Source organism: Meles meles, chromosome 20 (genome assembly GCF_922984935.1).
Source record: "Meles meles chromosome 20, mMelMel3.1 paternal haplotype, whole genome shotgun sequence".
NCBI classification, from domain to species: Eukaryota; Metazoa; Chordata; class Mammalia; order Carnivora; family Mustelidae; genus Meles; species Meles meles.
This window is the reverse complement of record NC_060085.1, coordinates 55,169,039-55,194,048: the sequence shown is the minus strand read 5'-3', so window position 1 is coordinate 55,194,048 and position 25,010 is coordinate 55,169,039. Positions and strand designations below refer to the sequence as shown.

At 46.1% G+C, this 25,010-nt stretch overlaps 2 protein-coding genes across 6 annotated transcripts in view; one reads left to right on the top strand and one right to left on the bottom strand.

Annotated features, from left to right (window-relative positions):
• The window catches only part of CAND2 (cullin associated and neddylation dissociated 2 (putative)), a 32,617-nt gene extending 25,310 nt beyond the window's left edge, over positions 1 to 7,307 (bottom strand). The window contains exons 1-2 of the mRNA XM_045990810.1: positions 7,055 to 7,307; positions 1,543 to 1,686 (exon numbers count right to left, since the gene is read on the bottom strand). Of these exons, the coding sequence (XP_045846766.1) occupies positions 1,543 to 1,686; positions 7,055 to 7,122 (212 nt within the window). The 5' untranslated portion in view covers positions 7,123 to 7,307. The remainder of the gene's footprint in view (positions 1 to 1,542; positions 1,687 to 7,054) is intronic.
• TMEM40 (transmembrane protein 40) overlaps positions 6,570 to 25,010 on the top strand; it is a 58,330-nt gene continuing 39,889 nt past the window's right edge. Inside the window, exon 1 of one of the 5 annotated variants that reach the window (XM_045990817.1) lies at positions 6,570 to 6,667. The gene's annotated coding sequence lies outside the window, so the exon portion shown is untranslated. Of the gene's footprint in view, positions 6,678 to 7,324; positions 7,405 to 25,010 lie in introns of those variants that run through there. The other 4 variants (XM_045990814.1, XM_045990813.1, XM_045990812.1 and 1 more) reach the window with 4 other exon arrangements.

Genomic DNA, 25,010 nt, shown 5'->3' with positions numbered 1-25,010 from the left:
CTCATGTGGTCCCCCCTTTCTGCCTCCTATAGTTCGGTTGGGGTGTAGGGCCCTCAGGAGAGTTCTAGAAATTTATGGGGGCCTTTTTTGGTCATAACTAATGAAATGTCACTTCTGGCTTTTATTTTGGGGTGGGGGTATGCATGTGGCTGGGAAAGACAATATTGTAAAACAAAACATGTTCCATGTCCTACTGAAGTTTCTAACACCCCACTGGGCATTCGTACAGGAAAAAAAAAAAAACTTGCCATAATTATCTGAGTCCAAAATCTAATTTCAATTTGCATACAATTTACATACAAAGTAAAAAGTACATACGAAGTACTCTTTACGCTATCTTAATATGTTCTAAATTCCCCAAGAATGTAGCTATCGGGTAAATGGAAGGAAGACTGTACTTTGTTTTCTGGAAAACTACCAGGAGATGTTCACCACTTCAGGAAATCTCATGGCTAATTCAGAAAATCAGCACCACAGTGCTGCTCGTGGGAGCTGAGTCCCCAGCATTTGCACCTACCCGCCAAGGGCCGCGGCACCCACAGTGAGTGCCGGCTTCTTGTGACTTTATTATCTCCTCAGTCAATGTGCCCAAGCATTCACATACGGGAACACATGCTACTGTATTGTTGGTTCTGCTGGTGGGAAACCACCATCCACCCTCTCTCCCTCGCATGGCCAGAGACATGCTTCCAGACTACAAACATAACCAAGTCATGTTCCTGAATGAAACTCTGCTGAATTTCCTCTGTTCTTGGGATCAAGTTGGAATTCATGAAGAGGGCCCAGAATGCCTGGGCCCAGCTCACAGAGTGCCGTTCCACAGGCAATGCCCCAATTCTCTGTTGACTGTTGACCCCTGCCATTCCTGAGTCCTCCACCGACCCACACCCGCGTGTGCCCTGCACATATCTCATCTTGTTTTTTTAGCTCTAAAGGTTACTGGCCAAGGTCTCAGGACTGCAACCTCAGGGTGCCTAGGGCAAAGGCTTTTGGGGCCCCTCTGGCCCTTCAGCTCTCACTACTCCCTCTGCATGTCGGCATGACCTTCCAGCTGCCAGTGCCTGCATTTTTCACCCTGAGGACTTTCTCTGGCAGGAGGGGTCATGGAATACACAGCCCTCCATGCTACACGCTACCCAAGGAGCAGCCCTCAACCAGCCGGACAGCCCACGGGTAGAACACTCCACAGGGCATGTCCTACACTGTGTCCCAAAGGCCCCCAGTAGGGTTAAGCTCCACTGGCCCACAGCAGTAACTTGCCTGATCTTTCACACGTTCTCAGCTTTCTTCCTTCCCTACCTCACTTCCCTGTTCCCCTACTGGAGTTTTCTGGGATCACTTCCCAAATAAAATTGCATTTGAATCCCTGCCACTGGGTCTACTTCTGGGGGAATCCAGACCAAAGCACTGTCCAACTCCTTTGGGGCTTCAAGAGCTGCTCACAGCAACTACTCTCTCAGAGACTGTCCCCCAAAGGGGCTGGGACCCCTGGTGTCCTCCCACACCTGGCCTTGCCCCATGCCCACCAAGGCCAACACTCACCACTTGACGGCCAGGTTCTGCACCTCACCGTTCTTGTCCTCCAGCAGCTTCAGCAGCATCTTCACCACCTTGCGCTCGCTGTCCTCATCCAGCTGGATGGAGTCCTTCTGCAGCTCCGACATCAGGTCACTAGTGGCCATGAACCTGGGCAGGCGGGCAAAGGAGGATTACTGAGCAGCTCCTGGGCCCCAGTGTTATGGGCAATATCTTAGAGTTCCCCTAGGAGGAGACATCAATACAAAGACTGAAGGGCAAGTAGATTATATGGGCTGGAGGCGCAGCTGGGCCACCACCAGGAGACCCACGGGTGAGATACCAACCACCACGGCCTGGCAGCCCAGGAATGTCAGAGCATGCTGGCTAAATGCTGAGTACTTTGAGTTTGGTGGCCCCTGCTTCTACCACTCCTGGAACTGTGAACTTGGACAAGTCACTTCTCCTCTCGGAGCCCTAGCTTACCTGCCAGAAAAATGGGGATAAGCACAGCACCTGCCCTGTGGGGTTTTATGGAAGTTAAAATGAAATAATGTGTGGGATGCCCTGAGCACACAGTGAGCACTCAGTGAGTTGCACCACCATTATCATAACAGCTTGTTACACCATTCATCTCATTCATGCCAGAAGGTCAAACGGACACCTCTCGACCAGACAGGTGGAGTGGGGCTAGCCCTGCCCAGCTCCACCTCAGAGAACCCGCTCAGCCCCTGCCTGCAGACCACTGGTTCTCAAACTGTAGCTGGCGTCAGAATCACCTGCAGGGCCTGTGAGACACTGCTGGGCCCCACTCTCAAGGTTTCTGGAATCAGGTCTGAGCTGGGGCCCAAAAATTTGGATCTCTCACAAGTCCTAAGAGATAGGGACCACACTCTGAGAACTCCTGCCCTAGGCCATGCTAATGGGCTGCAAGCATATCTTAGACACTGAGGTCAACAGCTGGCCAGTCCCCAGCCACGGCTCCCTGACCCTGGGATGGGCATCAGAGCCAAGAGCTGCCCACCCACAGAAGCGCAGACCCATGTGGCCTGATACCGTGTCCCAGGGAGTTGAAATTGCAGAGGGAGTCTGAGCTGGGAGGCCAGGAGCTGGAGCTGCAGGAGCATCATGGTTCCTGCCCAGATTAAGAGGGCAGAGCAGCCTTTACCTGGCAGCCCTCAGCTGTGTCCTCCTTGCAGATGTTTTTCAAAAATTCGATTTAACAACATTGAGAAACTGGGGGAGTTGATGTAAAAGTTGTAATTACCAGATTCTCTTAAAAATAGTCTTTGTTTTGTTTTGTTTTTTAAGATTTTATTTATTCATTTGAGAGAGAGAGAGAGCATGAGCAGGAAGAGGGGCAGAGGGAGATGGAAAAGCAAACTCCCAGCTGAGCAGGTAGCCCTACATGGGGCTTGATCCCAGGACCCGGGGATCATGACCTCAGCTGAAGGCAGACACTTAACCCATTGAGCCACCCAGGTGCCCCGAAAATAGAGTCTTTGAATACAACTGGGCCAACATCTCCTGGTGACAATAACTGTCTGGGCAAGGCACGGCTGCCCTCATTAGGTGGGACACTATCTCCAGCTGACCAGGTTCCCACCAGGCCCACTGCACCTGTTCACTGGGTCTTGCCAGCATTTGCAAGGAGAGAATGGAGGGGAAAAGATGCAGCAAAGTCAGGGCCAGAGTGTGGCAGCCCCAGAGAAAGCCTCCAGCTTTTGCTGACCCACCAGACCACCCTGCCTCCTCACACCAGCTTTGTTTTAGGCTTGAGCTTGCTCTAACAACAAGAACCCCACCGTCCTTCCCAAGCATCCTGTGGCAAAATCGATCACAGTCAGGATTCCAGCCTCTTCTTTGCAGGCTCAGACCTGCTGCTTGATGTCATGGGGAGACTCACAGCACCTTGTTGCCAGGAAGGCACTTGTCCATGTCACTGCTGTTTATTTTTAACAGCTGGGATTAGCCTCAAGCACTGAGAGAAAGGAGGAGGCTAGGCTGGAGGCCAGGAGGGAGTGGCTCACTATGCCCACCTCTGGGCCTGGTCGTTGCAGGAGAAGCAGCAAAGGGAAGGTGAAGGAGGTTTGCATCTGGGCCAGGCTAAGGCCTGAGCTAGGAACATGCACTCCTAGGTCTGCCTGGCTGAGGGGACATTCTGAGATGGCAGGCAAGGGTCTCTAAGCTGTGTTTCTGCTGCAGGCCACAGAGACCCAGCTCAGCCTGGCAACCGAAGGAACATGTTCCTTTGCCCAAGATGAGCCTTCTGTCCCCCTCTTTCTTCTCTGTGGAACTCCTATTCAATTGTCAATGACCCAGCTCAAATGTCCGAGCCTCAGAAATGACTCCTCCGATCACTGTGCCTTAACCCCGACCCACACTCCCTAATCACACTTGGTTCCCCTGGATAGGATTCTCTCAGAGCACTCCACATTCCTCATTAGAGCACTGCCCAAACTGCATTGCACACTTGGTTACCAGTGTGTCTCCCCATTAGAATATGAACTCGTGGACTCCAGACCCAGCAAAGAACAGGTCTGGAGAGGGCCTAGGAGGTAGGGTGAGGGCAGGAGGGGAGGCAGGGAAAGAGCCAGCCCTAGGCAGCCAATAGCTGTGTGGAAACCTGGACTCAGAAACCAACCCTTCTGAGATATGCCTCAGCAATTCAGACACCCCCGAGTTCTTGCAAATAACCAGCTCTAGAAAGAAAGCCGTATTGTAATACGTACGTGGTGTTGACAGTGGGGGATGTACAGCAAAGCATATAACTGGGTAGATAAGAGTTTGAGCACTGAAGTTTGCCTTTTTTTTTTTTTTTTAAGATTTATTTATCTATTTTAGAGAGAGCATGCAAGGGAGACAGAGGGATAGGGAGAGAGAATCCCAAGCAGACTCCACGCCAAGTGACAGGGCCCAATCCTACAATCCTGAGATCATGACCTCAGCTGGGAGCAAGAGTCAGTTGCTCAACTGACAGAGCCATCCAGGCACCCCTGAAGTTTGGCTTTAAGTAAATATATAGGTCTTGCCACTTATCAACTAGCTCACCTTAAGCGACTCCTGAGTCTCAGTTTTCCACCTTTGAAGTGGGAATTTTCTTTGCCTCACCTCATAACATCTTCGGGAGATTTCAATAGGACATATAGCTCTTAGCATGAGGCAGATGGGGAAACCAGGTTCAGAGGGGCTGCACGAAATGCCCAAAGTCACACAGCAAGTTGGGAGGAGCCTCAGTACACCACTCAGGTCTCCTAACTCTTCAACAAATACTACTGTGTTTTTGAAAAATGATTTAGGAACTCCTGCAAGACCCCCACCCCACCCCAGTTTATCCATCTGGCTGCTAGAGTCTGAGTGGGAACTGAGCAGCCTCCTGCCCACAGAGGGACAACAGGAATCAACAGCTTATTTGACCCTGCCTGGGACCCCCACATGCAGTCACCACCTGCCTCTAGAAGCCAGAGGACACAGTTTCAGTTTCATTCCAGAGAGACAACTCAGCTGAAACACTTGGCCACATGGGCACCTGGACAGTTGGTCAGCAGGACCGAGCCTTCCCGGTATTTGGACTTTAAAAATAGACACCTTTCTCATATGCTTGGGATGGTTTTAAGTGTTCTCCGGCAGAGCAGGCTGAAAGGGCTTCTCAGGCTTTGGCAGGGGCCAACTCCCTCTCCTAGAGACTGGACCCGGGGCCCAAGAGACAGGGGTGCAAATCCCCTCAGCCACTAGCCAGCTATAGGCAAGTCACTTCAGCTCTCTGAACCTCTGGAGAACAGGAAGGACAATCACTACCACCCAGACAGCTGGGTGGACTGAATGAGACTGCGCTGGACAGCCCAGCAGGGAGCCTGGCACCCAGAAAACATTCACTGAGCACCTGCTGTGTACCCAGAACAGGCTCTAGGATGCAAAAAGGAAGCACACAGTTCCAGTGCAGGGGTTCTGAGTATCTCAAGGCTAGAAGTGATGCAGTAGAAACGTGGGGCAGGACAGGTGCTGTGGGAGCCCAGGGGAGGTGCCCAGCCCTGCCTGGCTGTCAGGAGGCATCCCAAAGAGGTGACAGTGAGTTGGAGGTAGTCAGATGAAGGGAGGAAATGAAGTGGGGGGGACTACAAGTAAAGAGTGGGGAGAGGGCATGGCAGATTTCTGGTGTGCACGGAATCTTAAGCGTCAATTTATTAAGCACTTATCTGGTGTCAGCCACGAATCAAAGCACTGCACATGTATTAACTCTTTTCAAACTCCCACCAACCCTCGGAGGTGGGTTCTATTATTATCCTATCTTCTGGAAACAGAAGTGGAGACTGAGAAGTCTAGAGTCACAAAGCCAGTAAGTGGTTGGGGGCAGGATCTGAACCCAGCACCGTGGTCCTAAAGCTCTGCTACAGGCCATTCAGGGGTGCCAGGAGAAGGTGGGAGTCAGACCAGGAGAGGTGGGGAGTCCTCACCTGTCAGAGGGCTGGGTCAGATAGCCTTGCTAAGATCTCAGCCTCTGTGCGAAGACTGACCTGGATATGGACCCCACATCTTCCACTTCATAGCTCTGTGACTGCAACTGTCCCCTTCCTGACTCTGAGCTTCCATTTCCCTATCTGTAAACTGGGGATAAAGTGACAGAATGTTCAATAAGTGGGCTATGTTGTTCTCTATAGACTCCTTTCAGCTCCCAGGGTCCAGAACTGGCTGTGTGACCAGAGCCAGTCCCTTCAACCCCGGGGGGCCTGTTTCCCCCTGAGGATGAGGGGGTTGGAGGAGAGGTTTTCTCCATTCTTTCCAGCTCTGTTCCGGTGTGGCTCAGTGATGTCTGGCGAAATGTGAACAAAGAGAAGGGGAGTGGCACCCAAAAGCTGAAGCCCCTACCCCAACCATCGTCTCCCTGGGACCCGCAAAGCCACTCAGCCCAGACCCCTCCTTCAGGCTATGTCAGAGCAAACCTGGGAGGGGCGGGGAGAGGAGAAGGTGCCCTGATGAAGCGCAGACAGGAGGCCTGGGGTGACTTTGAGGAGAAGGGGGCGGAGCTGAGGGTGCAGAGGGTAGCTGTGGAAAAGTCGGTCCCGGGGTTGTGCGCCCGGGAAGGGACTGGGTTTCAATGCGGGAAGGAAGAGGCAGGAGCTGGAATCCCCAAGGAGGAGCCGACGGCTTCACCGTGGGTAGAGGTGGGGGGTCTGGGTGCGTCAGCTGCGGGGAGAGATGAAGGTTGGGCACAGATGGAGAGAGAGAAGGCACAGGAAGGGAGCCGAGGGGAGGAGCTGGGGCTCCGACCAGGCAACAGGGCAGGGGCCGACGCGCGAACGGCGGGAGACCAAGCAGGGACTGCATGGAGGGCAGGGCTGCGACGCGGGGAGCAGGGTGCCGGGGGCAGAGGGCGGGAAAGGCAGGGGTTGCGGTCTCGGTCGCGGGAGGGGTGGAGCTTAACGCGGGCAGAGGGGTAGGGGCTGCACGCCCGTGGGGGATGGGCCGGCGCGGCGGGAGGCGAAGAAGGCCGGGGTTTCAATGGGAGGCGCAGAGGCGGGGGGCCGGCAGCAGGGCGCACCTGAAGTCCTTGTCGCTCGATGTCATCTTCTCCAGGAGGCTGGAGATGTGGAAGGCGGCGGTGCTCATGGTGGCTGCGCGCCGCGGGGCAGGCCGGCGGGAGCGAATATGGCGGCGCGGGCGCCCCCTCCCCCGCCTAGCGGCGCCGGCTGGGCTCACCGGACAGAAATAGCAGCCCCCGCCCCGCCCGGGTGGTGCCGCGCCCGCGCCGCAGCCGGGGCAGCCGCGGGAGGCGGAAGGGGGCCTGCGAGAGGCTCTGCGGTCTCCGCCGGGTACCAGCGACCGCTCCGTGCGCCGCCCGGCACCGACTTGCACCCCCCCCCCAGACGGGGAACTCACCACCTTTCACTGGTAAACGCCTCCCTGTGATTCCTGTGGGTCCCGACCATGGTTGCATGGCACGCGCATGGGATTGTAGGGTCTCATCTTCGAATCCCAGTTCCGCCGGTTCCCCTGCTATGTAGCCCGGGCCGAGTTACTTTACCCTTCTGAACCTCAGCGTTTTCATCTGTAGGCATTCAAGAAGCAGGAGCTGCTGTTGTAGGTCAAGCCAACCACAGCACTTCCACCCTCCAACCCACTCTTCATGCTGGCCTGCTTCAGAGTCAGGCAGGATCTGAAGGGTGTACCCACTCACCAGGTCCCTGCCTGCCATCTCCGACCCTCAGACCATAAGCTCAGTTTCTTCATTTTATAGAGATGCAGCTGAGACCCAGAGAGGCAGAGACTTACTAAGGGTGGAACAGTCAGTGGATCCCGAGTGGCATCAAGACTGACCCTAGATCCCTCCGCACCTTGGGCAACAACCCTTACGTGAAGCTCCCCACACTTTCTTCAGTTAGGTACAAGCTCAGCCTTGGAGAATGTGTAAGAGTACCGGAGAGCCCTGTGCTTCTCTAAATAACCAGGAGGCTTCTGGCTCTTAAGAAAGGGAGTAGCGTGTGCTTTGGAGCAAAACAATCCTGGGTTCAAATCCCTGCTAGGCAGCTTCCCAGCTGTGTGACCCTGGGATAATAACACAACCTCTCTGGCCTATGTTTTTCTCATCCATAAGATGAAGAATTAAAAATACCTTTTAGCACACTTACTGGGTAGCTGGGTTCTAGAGCAGTGCTGTGCAACAGAACTTCCTTCAAATTTTCTTTGTCTGCTCTCTCCAATATGGTAGCTACTAGCCACAGGTGGCTATTGAGCACTTGAAATATAACTAGTGTAACTGAGGAACTGAATTCTTAGTTCTATTTACTTTAAATTAATTTAAATTTAAATAACCACCCATGGCTGGTGGCTACCAGAGTGAACAGGACAGTAGGAACACAGCCCCTGACCCTTGGGGATTTATATTCTAGTGGATGATATGAGCATTAAGGAAGTAAGTGATTACATAAGGAAAACAAAAGCTATACTGAAACATACAAGGGGGCGAAGGAATAGAGAATGCCTGGCATATGGAGGGGCAACTTTAACTAAGATGGTCAGAGAAAGTCTTTTTGAGGAATAGACATTTAGGTTAAGACCTGAATAGATGAAAAGGAGACAGCTGGGCAAAGATTTGAGGGAAGAGCTTATCAGAGGGAACAGCAAGGGCAACGGTCCCGAGGTAGGAACAAGACTGATGTATTTAGGAAAAGGCAATAGCTGGAATGTTGTCAGTCCCCTATTAGAAGAGAAGTCAGAGAGATGGGCAAGGACCAGATCATTCTCAGCCTTTCAGGCCAAGATGAGAAGTTAGATTTCATGTCAGAGCATTAGGGAGCCACAGAAAGGCATTAAGCAAGGAGACGGTGTGATTGGTTTATTTTTTAGAAAGCTCCCTCTGGCTGCTGAGCAGTAGTGCAGTCAAGAATGATGGTGGTTTGCCTAAGCGGAGCAGTGTGAAGGTGGGAAGAAGTGGACAGATTCTGGATATATTATAGAAATAGATTATAGCAGCTTCACTGAAAGATTGGATGTGGAAGTGTGGGAGAAGGAGGAGTCCAGGTTTTTAGCAGGAGCAAGCTGAGAAGATCATGATGCTTTTTATGAGGATGAGGAAATCAGAGGAAGGAACCCTTTGCAAGGAAGGAGGGCTTAAGAGCTTTGGGTTGACCTGTTATCTTGGAGATGCCCACAAGACATCTAAGAAGAAATGTCACATTGATAATTGGACACGCCATTTGCGTGGTGGGGAGAGCATTGGGATTAGAGATAGAGATCAAAGGAAGGAGTTCACACAGAGATGGTGTTTAAAGTGACAGGAGTGTACAAGGATAGATAACATTAAGTGTTACCAAGAAGGTGCAACAAACAAACCTCTTCTATGGTGGGAGCTTTAATTGATGCAACGACATTGGAAGACTGCTTGGCAATATTTACAAAAGCTAAGCATGCATCTATTTACCTTGACCTACTCACATAAGCAATTCCACTCTCAGACATGTATCCAAGATACATGAATGCATGTGTATCCAACAAAAGAATGAATATACATATATACATACATATCCTATGGATATACATATATTTATAAAATAGAATACTATATAGCAATGAAAACCAACAAACTGCTCTTATGCAAAATAATGTGAATGAATCTCAGAGGTATTATACTGAATAAAAGAAGCACCATAAGAGTGCATACGGTATGATTCCTTTTGTATGAAGTTCAAAACCAGGCAGAACTACATGACAGAAGTCAGAATAGTACTTAACTAAGGGATACTGATTGGGAAAGGGCACAAGGTAGCCTTCTTGAGGTGCTTTAATATTCTCTATCTTGATGGGCTTATAATTATATATATATATATGTACATATGTATCAATTAATCAAGCTGTATTTTGATATATGTAAGTTTGCCTCAGTAGAAAGGAAGGAAATGAAATAAATATATAATTTAATACATTTGTTTTTCTGTTTAACAGTATTTTTATAATAGTTTTACAAGTTAGTAAATAAGTATTTTTTCCAGTCAGAAATTACTAAACATTTGGCAGTTTCTTATAAAGTATACGTACCATATGACCCAGTAGTGATACTCATAGGTATTTACCAAGAGAAATGAAAACCTATGTCCATACTAATACTTGTACATGGATTTTCATAACAGCTTTTTTGCTAATTACCAGGAACAGGAAACGACTCAAATGTCCATCAACTGGTGAATGGGGAAACCAACTACAGCACGTTGGTATGATAGACTTTTACTGAGCAATTGAAAGGAATGAATTGCTGATATATGCAACAAAACAGATAAATCTTGAGAACATTATGGTATGTGAAAGGAGCCTGACACAAAAGTCTACATATTATTTGATCCCACTTATGTGAATGTCCAGAAAAGGCAAAACCATAATGAGAGAAATCAGATCAGTGGTTGCCAGGATCTGGGGGTGGGAAGATTGAGTGGAAAGGGAACAGTTTGGAGTGATGGAAATGTTTTATACCTTTATTGCAGTGGTGATTACATCACTACATACAGGTGTCAAATTTTATCAAGTTGTGTTCTTTTCTTTTTTTTTTTTTAAGATTTTATTTATTTATTTGACAGAGATCACAAGTAGAGAGGCAGGCAGAGAGAGAGAGAGGAGGAAGCAGGCTCCCTGCCAAGGAGCCCGATGCGGGGCTCGATCCCGGACCCTGGGATCATGACCTGAGCGAAAGGCAGAGGCTTTAAACCACTGAGCCACCCAGGCGCCCCTATCAAGTTGTGTTCTTAAAAAGGACAGAGTTAGGGGGTGCCTGGGTGGTTCAGTCAGTTAAGTGTCGACTTTTGACTTTGGCTCAGGTAATGATCTCAGGGTCATGAAAAGGAGCTCTGAGGCAGGTTCTACTCTGGGCATGGAGTCTGCTTGGGATTCTCTCCCTCTGCATCTGTCCCTGTTTGCTCTCTCCTCTCTCTCTCAAAATAAATAAATAAAATCTCAAAAAAAAAAAAAAAAAAGGAAGGCAGAGTTACTCCTCAGTAAAGCTAATTAAGAAGAATTAATGAATATATAAAGTCTTAGAGGTGAATGAGATCATTAGAGAGGGGAGATGAGAGAGAAGAGAGCCTGGGACTGTGAACTATGGAACTCCAACATTCAAAGGTTGGGGAGAGGAGAGGGAGACAGGGAGACTCAGAAGGAGTAGGGGTAAGGTAGATAGAAAAGTTGAAGATAGTGATATCCCAGAATCCAAGGAAAGAGGGATTTAGGAACAGGTAAGTGGGGCACCTGGGTGGCTCAGTTGGTTAAGCAACTGCCTTCAGCTCAGGTCATGATCCTGGAGTCCCAGGAAAGATTCCTGCATCAGGATCCCAGCTCCACGGGGAGTCTGCTTCTCCCTCTGACCTTCTCCCTTCTTATGTTCTCTCTCTCTCAAATAAATAAATAAATAAATAATAAAATCTTTAGAAAAAAAAGGAAAAGGAAAATGGGCACATAGAGGGCTATCACTGACACACATCAAAAGGTAACTGTAACACCGATTAGGATGGCTATCATTAAAAAAAGAAAGAAAGTAAAGAACAAGTGTTAATAAGGATATTGAGAAATCAGGGCCCTTATGCACCATGGGTGGAAATGTAAAATGGTGCAGCTACTGTGGAAAACGATATGGTAGTTCCTCAGAAAATTAAGAATATAACTACCATATGATCCAGTAATTCCATTTCTGGATATATACCCCAAAGAATTGAAAGCAAGGTGTACAACTGTGTTCATAACAGTATTACTCACAATAGCTAAAACATGGAAGCAACCGAAATGTCCATTGTTGGATACAAGTGGATGAGCAGAATGTGCTCTCTATATGCAATGGAATATTCTTCAGCCTTAAAAAGAAGGAAATTCTGGGGGCGCCTGGGTGGCTCAGTGGGTTAAGCCTCTGCCTTCAGCTCAGGTCATGGTCTCAGGGTCCTGGGATCGAGCCCCATGTTGGGCTCTCTGCTCAGCAGGGAGTCTGCTTCCTCCTCTCTCTCTACCTGCCTCTCTGCCCGCTTGTGATCTCTCTCTGTGTTAAATAAATCTTAAAAAAAAAAAAAAAGAAGGAAATTCTGACACATGCTACAACACAGGTGAACCTTGAGGCCATTATGCTAAGTGAAAGAAGCCAGTCACCAAGGTCATGAATTCAAGACCCACATTGGGCATAGAGTTTACATATAAAAATAAATAAATAAAACAACAGAAATTTTTAAAAGGTGAGGGTGGGGCTCCTGGAGGTTCAGTCTGTTAAGTGTCAGACTCTTGGTTTTGGCTCAGGTCATGATCTCAGGGTGGTGAGATTGCCCTGCATCAAGCTCTGCGCTCAGCTGGGAGTCTGCTAGAAATTCTCTCTCCCTCTCCTTCACTCTCCCCCTCTGCCCCTCCTTTCAAGTGCACACATGTCTGCTTGCCCTCTTTGTCAAATAAATAAATAAATAAAAATCGAAAGAAAGAAAGGAAAAAAAGAAAGGCCTGTCACAGAAAGACAAATACTGTATGATTTCACTAACATGAGGTATCTGGAGTCATCAAATTCACACAGAAAGCAGAATGGTGGTTGCTTAGGCTGGGGGTAGTTGGGGGGGGGCGGTGAGGAGTTAGTTGTTCAGTGGGGTCAGAGTTTCCGTTTTGCAGGATGAAGAGTTATGGAATTAGATGGTGGTAATGGTTACACAACATTATGAATGAATTTAATACCACTGAAGTTAACAGTGGTTAAGATGGTGAATTTGATGTTATGTGCATTTTAAAAGAATATAACAAAATGGGGGGGTGGGAAATAACTATTATTATCAGGGATAGGGAGGAGAGGAATTAAATTTAGACTTACCGAAAAGTCGTATAGAAAGAAGAAAATAATAAAATAATAAAAAATAAACATAATAATAACGAACAGAAATGAATGAAATAGAGTCTAAAAAGGTAATATAAAAAAAATCAGGGGCACCTGGGTGGCTTAGTGAGTTAAGCCTCTGCCTTTGACTCAGGTCATGATCTCAGGGTCCTGGGACGGAGCCCTGCATCTGGCTCCTTCCTCAGTGAGGAGTCTGCTTCTCCCTCTGCCCCTCTGCCCCCACTCATTCTCATTCTCTCAAATAAGTAAGTAAATAGATCTAAAACAAAACAAAACAAAAAAACAATCCTTCTCAAACTCTTCCAAAAGGTAAAATAGGAGGGAACATTACCAAAAATTTGCAAAATAATATGGCATTTCCATATACACTTCACTCAACTTCTTCTCTTAATGTAGAGAAATAGTTTTCCTTTAGAACACTAGGATTGGGGCGCCTGGGTGGCTCAGTGGGTTAAGCCACTGCCTTCAGCTCGGGTCATGTTCTCAGGGTCCTGGGATCGAGTTCCGCATCCGGATCTCTGCTCAGCAGGGAGCCTGCTTCCCTCCCTCTCTCTCTCTGCCTGCCTCTCTGACTTGTGATCTCTCTCTGTCAAATAAATAAATAAAATCTTAAAAAAAAAAAAAGAACACTAGGATTGAACCAGTAAGTAAAGGCGTTATAGGTAACAAAAGCAAAATTTATCACTGTCAAAGAAGGAAGTTACATATAAGGAAAGGGGAAGGCTAGAAAGAACCCTGCCTGTGGTGTTGGATTGAAATCACATCAGTATGAACTTGTGGTGTTTATTATAAATATAATGTCTTAGTCCATTGAGGTTGCTGTAACAAAATACCATAGACTGGGTGGCTTCTAAACAAGAGAAATGTATTTCTCACAGTTCTGGAGTCTGGGAAGTCCAAGATCGATGCACTAGCTGATTCAGTGTTCCTGGTTCAGGGACAGCCTCCATCTTCACTGAGTCCTCCCACAGCAAAAAGGGTGAGGGATCTTTCTTAGATCTCTTTTATTTTTTTAAATTAATTAATTTATTTATTTATTAAAGATTTATTTATTTGTTTGAGAGCAGCAGGGAGGGGCAGAGGGAGAGGGAGAAAGAGTCTTAAGCAGACTCTGTGCTGAGCGTGGAGTCCAAGGCAGGGCTCCATCTCATGACCCTGAGATCACGACCTATTTCTCTACTCACAATGCTTCTGACTTTTCAAATGTGTGCTTTTTTTCCCCCTCACACCAAGCATTTCTGACACTAACTACCCATACTGGGCATAAACCCCAAAGTTTAAGAGCTTATCTGCGTGGGGCGACCTGGGTGGCTCAGTTGGTTAAGCGACTGCCTTCAGCTCGGGTCATGATCCCAGGGTCCTGGGATTGAGCTTTGCATTGGGCTCCCTGCTCAGTGGGAAGCCTGCTTCTCCCTCTCCCTCTCCCCCTGCTTGTGTTCCCTCTCTGGCTGTGTCTCTCTCTGTCAAATAAATAAACAAAATCTTAAAAAAAAAAAAAGCATATCTGCGTAACATTGTCCCCATTTCAGATGCTAATTACAAGTCTGAGCCTCTGGTTTTCCTGACCAAGTGGCTATGAATCAGAGGTTCCCATACTCTCCTCCTTAGGTTCCCTGATTTACTAGAATGGCCCATAAAACTCAAGGAAAAGTTTACTCATGTTTACTGGTTTATGATAACGATATAAAGGATACGGATGAACAGCCAGATGAAGAGGTGCTTAAGATGAGGTCTGGAAGGGTCCCAAGTGCAGAAGCTATTGTCTCCAAACCCCATAGTTTAGGGATTTTTTAGGGCAGCTTTGTCACATAGGCAAGATCATGATTAACCCAATCTTCAGCCTCTTTCCTCTCCCCAGAGATTGAAAGTTTCAGGCTTCTAATCATGGCTTGGTCTTTCTGGTGATCAGGCCCCATTCTGACACTATCCAAAGCCACCAAGACTCACCTCGTAACAACAGAAAACATTCCCACCAGCCAGGAAATGTCAAGGAAATTAGGAACTTTGTGTGAGATGCTCCTGTCACCTCCATCAACTAGGGGAAATGGCAAGGGTTTCAGGAGCTGTTTGTCAGGAACTGGGAGCAGAGATCAAATATTAATTTCTTATGATGCCACATATACATATACAGTAGTTTCAGAATTGCTAACCCTTACTCCCGGGAGAAATCAACTCACTAACTACAGTTTTTGTATGCAGTTCTCTTTGTCTTTAGCCTTACAGAATCCAGTTCAAATACTATAATCCGAAGTTACTTAGGTTGGCTCTCTCTTCCCCACCCTCTTCAGTGTCCTTTGTATTTATCTGTAATACAGTGAGGTGCCCTTGTTAGTGTATATATTTTGAGTTCCCCTAATGTCCTGGTTGGTTTTGTTTTTTGCTTGTTTGTTTGGGTCTTTTTTTTTTTTTTTAAGGATTATGTATTTATTTGAGAGAGAGAGAGAGAGAGAGAGAAAGAGAGAGATGGCACAAGAGGAGGGGATGGGGGCAGGTGGAGGGAGAAGGGCAAGCAGACTCCCCACTGAGCAGGGAACCTGATGTGGGACTGAATCCCAGGACCCTGGGATCATGACCTGAGCTGAAGGCAGAAGCTTAACCGACAGAGCCATCCAGGCGCCCGTGTCCTGGTTGGTTTTAATTGTGTTTTTATTTGGGGAGAGATGTGAACATCACCGTGGCTGTAAGAGTCAAAGACTATCAAGAAGGTACACTAAGGAAAATGTTCCTTCCTTCTCATTCCTACTACCCCAGTCCTATTCTCTGTTTTTTTCACCCCTTTCCTCCCTGTAGGTAACTGGTCTCTTTGATTTCGGGTTCATCCTTCCTGGATTTCTTTTGCACAAATGAACAGACACGTGTATTTTCTTATAACTTCTTCTTTCTTACAGGACAGGTAATATACCATAGATATTTTTTTCATTTTACTTTTTTCTCCTTAACTATCTATATGGAAATCATTCCATAGTGGCTCATAGAGATCTTTCTCACTCATTTTTTTTTCTTTTTTAAGATCTTATTTGTTTATTTGACAAGAGAGAGATTGCGAGAGAGAGGGCACAAGCGGGAGTGGGGGGTGGAGAGGGAAAAACAGGCCTCCTGCTGAGCAGGGAGCCCAACGTTCAGGGCTCTATGCCAGGACCCTGGGATCACGACCCAAGCCAAAGGCAGATGCTTAACGACAGAGCCATCCAGGTGCCCCTTCATTCATTTTTTAAAAGAGAAAGCAGCATTTATTAAGTACTAGCCTTAGTAAATACACTGATACGCTTCAGTTTACCCTCACTGTCACGCAGGAGGTTGTGTCTTCACCGGGCTTGCTTGCTTGCATTCCTCATCCATTTGCCAGCAGCACTGACTTCTATTTGGAGACATCCCCTTCTCCACTTTTAGTCCGTGGGTGAGGCAGCACCTATAGCTCTGAGGTGGGCCACATGACCTAGGTTTAAATGCATTAGACCATTCCTCTGGCTAAGGTCATTGACTCAGGAATGGGCTTGTGCCCCAACCAGAGCCATTGTATTACAATGAGGCAGCAACCAGGGCTTCTGAAAAAGAGACTCACTCTTCCTCCAGATCTTGAACTAGATTCTTCCCACTGAAGGTGATCCTGGAAGTTCCTAGTTCAGAGCTAATGTTATATAAGAATGAAGACAACATGTGGAGAATAGACTTCTGCTTCACATGACCTAGAGTGTACGGTCAAGTCATTCCTGACTGAATTCTAACCCTACAAGATCCTATTACATCAGTCATGGAGTTAATTCTATTTTCACTTGAGTCAGAAATGCATTCTAAGTGGCTCACAAACTCACACAAAAAAGCTCAAATAGAAACAGGGTTTAGAGCAAGACTCTAGGGGATGCCTCAGATCCCAACTGTGGGAGTTATGCTCTACCTTCTCGAGGGCAGAATATCTACATATATTATTTTACATTCTTCTGCACTAGCTATTTGTTTATTCTCTCCCATTTCTTTATTTACTCAATCATTTATTTATATCAGTATGGATATTTATTTTATACTTTGGGTTATAATCTGGTACTACTTTATTGTGTTGCTCGAATTATTTCAGCTTTGACCATTGAGAGCAATTTTGGTTGGTTCTTGTGTCCATTTGACATATCCTGATGAGCGTGTGTGTGTGTGTGTGTGTGTGTGTGTGTGTGTGTGTGTACGTGCGCACGCAGGCCTGGGGGTGGGGGGAGCATTTCCTTATTTTCTGACACTACAAGGTACTTCAGACTCACCCTGTGTATTTCCTCACCCAATCCTAATCTTAGCCATTTCTCTAAGGAGTCCTGATTCCTTTGACTGGAAAATGGTATTAGAAACCAGTTTCTGGGGGCACCTGGGTGGCTCAGTGGGTTAAAGCCTCTGCCTTTGGCTCAGGTCATGATCTCAGGGTTCTAGAATCGAGCCCCGCATCAGGCTCTCTGCTCAGCAGGGAGCCTACTTCCTCCTCTCTCTGCCTGCCTCTCTGCCTACTTTGATCTCTGTCAAATAAATAAATAAAATCTTAAAAAAAAAAAAAAGAGAAAGAAACCAGTTTCTGAGTGTGGGATGTACTTGTTGCTACTGGGATGTCATTGCTCGCAGACCCTCTTAGCTGACTGAACAAGGAGTCGCAAGAACCTGCTTATATCCGAACACCTCTAGAAATGTCTATATGTAACCCTTTGTCTCTCTAGTGAGCCTCCTTCCTTTACTAACTATAACTTCCTATTCCAACAATGAGAAACCTGGCCCCCACCATCAGCCACCCACTTACCTAACTGTTCAGTTCCAGTGTATATGTACAACACTAACTGTTCAGTTCCAGTGTATATGTACAACACTAACTGTTCAGTTCCAGTGTATATGTACAACACTAACTGTTCAGTTCCAGTGTATATGTACAACGACATCAGAGTTGTGAACCTGTATCTCTGTGGGAAGCAATTTGATTGAGGATAGTACTTTGTATATCTTCTTTTGCCTTCAGTTTTGCAACTTCCACTCCTTTCCAAAGGATTTAGGTCAGCATCCTTCTCCCCCACTCTATTCAATGATGTTGTTGCATACGTTCATAATATAGTTAGATTGTTTTGTCACATTCTGCGTTCCATCTTCAAATCTTCTGTCCCTCCTAAATGGTTTTATAAAATTTGAATATATTAAGATTCACCCTTTATACTGTAGAGCTCTGAGTTTTGAGAAAAAATGTCATGGGTTCACTATTATAAAGAATAAATTAATCATCCTAAAAAATCGTCTCTGTTCCACTTATTTGTTCCTCTTCCTTCTCCTGGATTCCCTGGCAGCCACTCATCTTTTTTACTCTATCTACAGTTTTGCCTTTTCCAGAATGTCATTTAGGTGGGATTATACACTGTGTAATACACTGTGTAGTCCTTTCAGATTCTCTCTGTGACTTAACAACATGCATTTAAGATTCACCCATGTTTTTTGTGCCTCGATAGCTCATTTCTTTCTCTTTTTTTCTTTTTAAAAATGTATTTATTTATTTGACAGGGAGAGAGAGAGAGCGTGCACATGCAGGGGGAGCAGCAGGCAGAGGGGGAGGGAGAAGCAGGCTCCCCGCTGAGCAGGGAGCCCAGTGCAGGGCTAGATCCCAGGACCCCCTGATCATGATCTGAGCTGAAGGCAGAGGCTTAACCAACTGAGTCACCCAGGCGCCCCAGCTCATTTCTTTTTATTGCCGAATAATATTCTATTGCATGGACATACCGTAGTTTGTCCGTCCATTCACCTATCAAAGGCCATCTTGGTTGCCTCCAGTTTTTAGCAACTGTAAATAAAGCTGCTATAAACATTCATATGCAGGTTTTTGTGTGGACATGAGTTTTCTTTTTTTTTTTTTTTTAAAGATTTTTTATTTACTTATTTGACAGAGAGAGATCACAAGTAGGCAGAGAGGCAGGCAGAGAGAGAGGGAAGCAGGCTTGCCGCTGAGCAGAGAGCCCGATGCGGGACTCGATCCCAGGACCCTGAGATCATGACCTGAGCCGAAGGCAGCGGCCTTAACCACTGAGCCACCCAGGCGCCCCTGGACATGAGTTTTCAAATCAGTTACGTAGATGCCTAGGAGTGGGATTGCTGGGTCATATGCTAAGCTATATATAGCTTTATAGGAAATTTCCAAAATGTCTTCCAAAGTGCCTGAACCACTTTGTATTCCCACCAAAAATAAATGAGAGTTTCTGTTGCTCCACATCCACTCTAGGATTTGGCAGTGTTAGCTTTTTGGATTTTGGCCATTCTAATAGTCTTGCGGTATCTTATTGTTCCAATTTACAATTTCCTAATGACAACGATAATGATCATTTTTTATATGCTTATTTGCACTCTCTGTATCTTCAGTGAGGCATGTTCTTATTGTCAAATTTTAAGAGTCTTAAATTTGTATGTTTTTGGATACAAGTTCTTTACCAGAACTGTGATTTGCAATTATTTACTCCCAGTCTGTGGGAGTAATAGTGTCTTTTGCAGAGAACTAGGTTTTACTTTTTTTTTTTTTTTAAGATTTTATTGATTTATTTGACACAGAGAGAGAGAGGAAGAGAGCACAAGCAGGAGGAATGGCAGAGGGAAAGGGAGAGGGAGAAGGAGAAGCAGGCTCCCAGGCTCGGTCCCAAGATGCTGGGATCATGACCTTAGCCAAAGTCAGACTCTTAACTGACTGAGCCACCCAGGAACCCCAGTAGGTTTTACTTTTAATAAAGTCCCACTTACTAATTTTTTCTTTCATAGATCATGCTTTTCGTGTGTATCTAATACCTCATCACCGAACCCAAGCTCATAGTGATTTTCCCCCAATATTTTCTTCTAGATGTTTTATACTTCTGTTTCATATGTAGGTCCAGGATTAATTCTGGGTTATTGCTGTGAAAGGTAGAAGGTCTATATCTATGTTTGCTTTTTGCATGTGGGCATACTATTGTTCCAGTACCATTTGTTGAAAAGACTATCCTATCTCCGTTGAAGTGCCTTTGCTCCTCTGTCAAAGAAGAGTTGACTATATTTATGTGGGTCTCTTTCTGGGTTCTCAGTTCTGTTCCGTTGCTCTATTTATCTCTTCTCTCACCAATACCATACTCTCTTGACTACTGTAGTTTTATATCAAGTGCTGAATGTGTGTAGTATCAGCCCTCTGAATTTGTTCTTCAATACTATGCTGGCTGTTTGAAGTCTTTTGCCTTTCCATATACGTGTTAGAATCAGTTTGTTGATGTCTATGAGATAGTTTGCTGGGATTTTTTTAGGATTATGTTGAAACCAACAAATCAAACAGGGGAGAATTGGTATTTGAACTGATTTTTCTTCAGCCACAACCAGTCTAATGAGCCCATAAAGTCATTCTTCATTTCTATCATACCGTTTTTGATTTTTAGTATTTCCTTTTGATTCATTCTTAAAGTTTCCATCTCTCTGCTTACCTTACCTACCTGTGCTTACACGTTGTTTACATTTTCCATTAGAGCCCTTAACAATGTTAATCGCAGGTATTTTAAATACTGTCTGATATTTTCACATCTTCATGCTTGCTTTGTCTCTTCAAGCTGTTTTTTTTCTTGTTCTTTAGCATGCATTTTGGGTGTTTTTGTTTTTGTTTTTGTCGAAAGCCAGACACAGTGTTTCAGTAAGTAGGAACTGAGGTAAATAAGCCTCTAGTGTGAGAATTTATGTTAATCTGGCTTGGAGTTGGGGTTGGTTAGTGTTTTCTGTAACTATAGCAGCTAGAAGCTTCAAATTCTCACATCTTTGTTTTCATTTTTCCCTATTGGCTTTGGGCTTCCCTAGATTCTCCTCCTCAGAGAGAATCTGCATCTTTCAACCATAGTCTACTGTTATTAATCTGGAGTCCTATTGTGGTGTGGTAAGGGGTGAAAGAGGAGAAGTGTTTTATAAACTTATGATTAAATCTCAGTATTTCTGTGCATCTGTGTCCCTGGGCTGTGAGTCTTGTGCATGTTTCCTAGCTTTATTCCTCCACTTTAGGTGATGTAGAACAGCCAGTGGGATCTAGAGTGGGAGAAACGTCGTTCCCCTAGATGGGATAAAGATTGGTAAAGACTTTTTCCCTGGAGTGTTGGGGTTCGTCATAGAGAATACTCTGGGTGCATTTCATGGCAATTACTCTTTGTCTCCTGTCAGAACCAGGAGGACATCTCTCTGTGCTCTTCATTCAAAGAATTTAGTGAGATTTCCAGAAGTAAAACTCACAAAAGTTTGATTCTTTGATTCTTTCCTTCCTCCTTTGTTCAGTTTCTTTTTTATTGATCTAGGAAACCATGAAAGTTTTTTTCAGCAAAAATCTAGGAATGAGGGTGCCTGGGTGGCTCAGTGAGTTAAAGCCTCTGCCTTCAGCTCAGGTCATGATCCCAGGGTCCTAGGATCAAGCCCCACATCGGGCTCTTTGCTCCGCAGGGAGCCTGCTTCCTCCTCTCTCTCTCTGCCTGCCTCTCTGCCTACTTGAGATCTCTGTCTGTCAAATAAATAAATAAAAATCTTTTTTAAAAAAATCTAGGAATGATAAATGTACTCACTCTGTGATGCCTTTATTAAGCCTTTGCTCTTAAATATTTAGGTGGATTTTGAATTCTAAGTTGATAGTTATTTTCTTTCACTGCTGTGAAGATATGATCTATTATTCTCTGGTTTATAGTTGCTATTTACATGTTGGCTCTCATTATAACTAATCTTCCTGGTATTGTCTCATGGTCAAATATTGCTACTCTGACTTCTCTACATTCCAGTAGGAGGAGATACTTTCACTTACAATTTCTTGGCCACATGTAGGTATTAGAGCACTGGAAAATGTAGCCATGTGTCAGCTATTTTTCTAGAATAGGGACCAGAACTGGTTCATTCCTGGACTTTCCACCGGTAGGTACCCATAGGTAACTAAAGATGGTTTTTATCAACAAATCTTCCTCTTCACTCATATTGGCTCCTGGTCAGGACTTACAGTGTTGCCTGAGGAGAAGGCCCGGGCAGCAGAACAAGCCCCTTTCCCCCAGACACAGCCCTCTGGCCCCGGGGTTATTTCACTTGGTCCTGTGGGGAGGCCAGGCTCCCCTAAGTCCCACTTCTGTCTGGATCTCAGCAGGGCTCCCTGTCCATCTCTTGGCACTCCATGTTATGAGATCTCAGCCCACTTCAGAGGGGCTTGGATGAATTCTTTAACTTACTGCAGAACTCAAAAGAAGCACTTACTGAGCACACTCAGACACTTTCTCCTGTTGGTAGGTGACTTCTCCATTTGCCATCTGAAGAAAATGTGGCTCAGAGAGGTTAAGCAATTTGACTCAACTCAGAACTCAAATTGAGGTCCCCCAACTCTCAGCTCTGCACTATTTATAAGACTAAACTTCTTTCTGAGAGAAAGATGTTTGTGGCTTGAAGCAAATAAGGTTGAACTCTTGTTGCATCACATAACTGAGGAGTGAATGAGGCAGGCAAGTTGCTAGGAACTGTTGGCATCTCCCAGCTGTGGGGTTGAAGCCGAGGATCGAAGTAAATGTTCCTTCAAGCATTTACCAAGGAGCCAGGCCATTTGCAAGGCATAGGAGGATATAAAGGCAAGTTGAGCTTAGAGCTTAGAGCTGTAGCTTAGAATAATTGACTTTGTGGGAAGACAGAGCTAAGTTTGAGTACCCTCTAGCTGTGTGAGCTTAGGCTAATGACTCAATCTCTCTGAGCCTCAGTTTCTACATCTATAAAATGGAAATAGTAACACCCACCTCAGGAGGTAAACTTTTGGCAGAATACTTGGCACGTGGAAAGCCTGCAGTGAATGGTAGCTGTCAGTGTTTGCTGTATTATTGTCATGACACCTAGCAGGGGAGACATACACCGCCAATGTGTGATGGCTGAGGAAGGATTATGGGAACACAGGGGAGAGAGGTGGAATGTCTGAGTCAGACCTTGAGGAGCAGGTATGTCCTCCAGGCAGAGCACTGGGCTGCCATTCCAGACACACAAGCTTGTGTCTGTGCAACCTCAGGCTTCATCACTGGGTATCCTGAGCCTGCCCCTCCCACCCACAGGACAGGTGTGTCCTGTGACATCTGGGCTTGAGCCCAGTCTGGACAGACTTGCAGGGAAGTCACTTGCCAGAGTTCTTAGGAGAATTCCCAGGCTAAGGCACTATCTCCTCCAGCAGAGATTACCTATTTCCAGACTCTTGGTCCTGGATCTCAAGATGCTCTCAAAAGCTTCCTCTTTAAAAATCTTCCTCCTGGAGCTCATGGGTGCCTCAGTTGGTTGAGCATCTGCCTTCAGTTCAGGTCATGATCTCAAGGTCCTGGGGTTTAGCCCTGTGGGCTCCCTGCTCAGTGGGGAGCCTGCTTCTCCCTCTCCTTCTGCCCCTTGTGTTCTCTCTCTCTTGCTCTTGCTCACCCTCTCTTTCAAATAAATAAGTAAAATCTTTAAAAAAAAACTAACTTCTTCCATCTTCCCTTCCTCCAGTTCATCTTTCTCTTTTCTTTCCTTTTCTCCCTCCTTCCCATCCTTTCTCCCTTCTCTCCTCTCTTCTTTCCATTCTTTCTTTCCATCATAGAGGTTAACAACCCACACTTCCCAACTTACAGAGATGGTTGAACCTTTCCTAGAGAACATGACTGTAATTGTGGGTCAGACAACACCGGAATGGGTTCACAGTTCACAGCCAGAGGTTCCACGACACTGTTTCTAGCTGGGAATCTTCTGGTGTCTGGTGTCTGATTGCTAAATGTTTAAACACGGGGTTTAAACAAAGATATGGAAGCCATAGTCCAGACACTATTAAAGAACAGGACCTCTCTATTGCTGAGGAATGTGGGTCCAGTGACATACCGTATTCTTTTTTTAAAAAAGATTTTATTTACTTATTGATAGACAGAGATTGCAAGTAGTGGGGTGGAGGCGGGAGAAGGCTCCCTGCTGAGCAGAGAGCCCCATGTGGGGCTCCATCCCAGGACTCTGATATCAAGACCTGAGCTGAAGGCAGAGGCTTAACCCACCGAGCCACCCAGGCACCCCAACATACTGTATTCTTAAAGACTTTTATGATGGAAACTTCAAACATACACAGAAGTAGGAAGGGTTGTGGGATGAACTCCCACCTACAAATCACCCAGCTTCAGCTCTTATCAGCATTAACCCATTGTGATTCCTTTCTCCCCCTCCCACATTTTGTCCATTGTTGGAATGCTTTAAAGCACACCCCAGACACCATCATATCACTAGGACTCACTTTACTCTGCATCACGGACAGATCACATTGTTTTTACATAACTGACTGTGCTATGATCACACCTAACAAAAATAACAATGGACCTTAAATAATCTAATAGTTAATCCACATTCAGACTTCCCAGATTGTGTCCAAGATGTCTATTTGCAACTGGATTCTTAGAGAAGCATATTATCATCCCCATTCTACAAATAAGGAAACTGAGGCTCTTCCCTCAAGTCACAGAGTTAGTAAATAACAGATCTGTTTTATATCAAGGACACTGTCCTCAATTTTTATCCTGTACTGCTGACTTAAAGCTTCAAAAGCCCTAAGAAAGAAAGAGAGAGACAGAGGAAGGAGGGAGGGAAGGAGGGAAGGAGGGAGAGAGGAAGGAAGGAGAAAGAACAGCCGAACAGCCACTGTCATCTGGAAGCTGGCCATGTGCTCACAGTTGGGCTGTGCTATTCTCTGCCAAGACATAAGCAGTTTCATGAAACACCAACTTCAGATAAGGTCCCTCTGGGACCGTGATAGAGACAAAGCAAGGCCACTTCACAACTGTGCTTCAGCCCAGACAAAACAAGGTCCCTGTGCCACCCACTAAATACCTAGCAACCCTCTCTTGGCTAAAATCACTGGGAGTGCTACAACTTTATGGATCATAGCTCCCCTCCCTGTAGATGAGATTTATCGAGATCTCTCATCATAGGCTAGCCCCTCCTTTCTGGCAGCATCCAATCTAGTGAGCCCCTGCTACCTCAGGCCCTCCCCAAAACCATCTGGCCAAAGCAGCAATCCTGTAATAGGCTCTTACTAGTATCCTCTATCAAGACAACCCATGGGGGCACCTGGGAGTGCTCAGTCCCTTAAGCGCATCTGCCTCGGCTCAGGTCATGATTTGGAAGTCCTGGGAGGGAGCCCCATGTTGGGTTCCTTACTCAG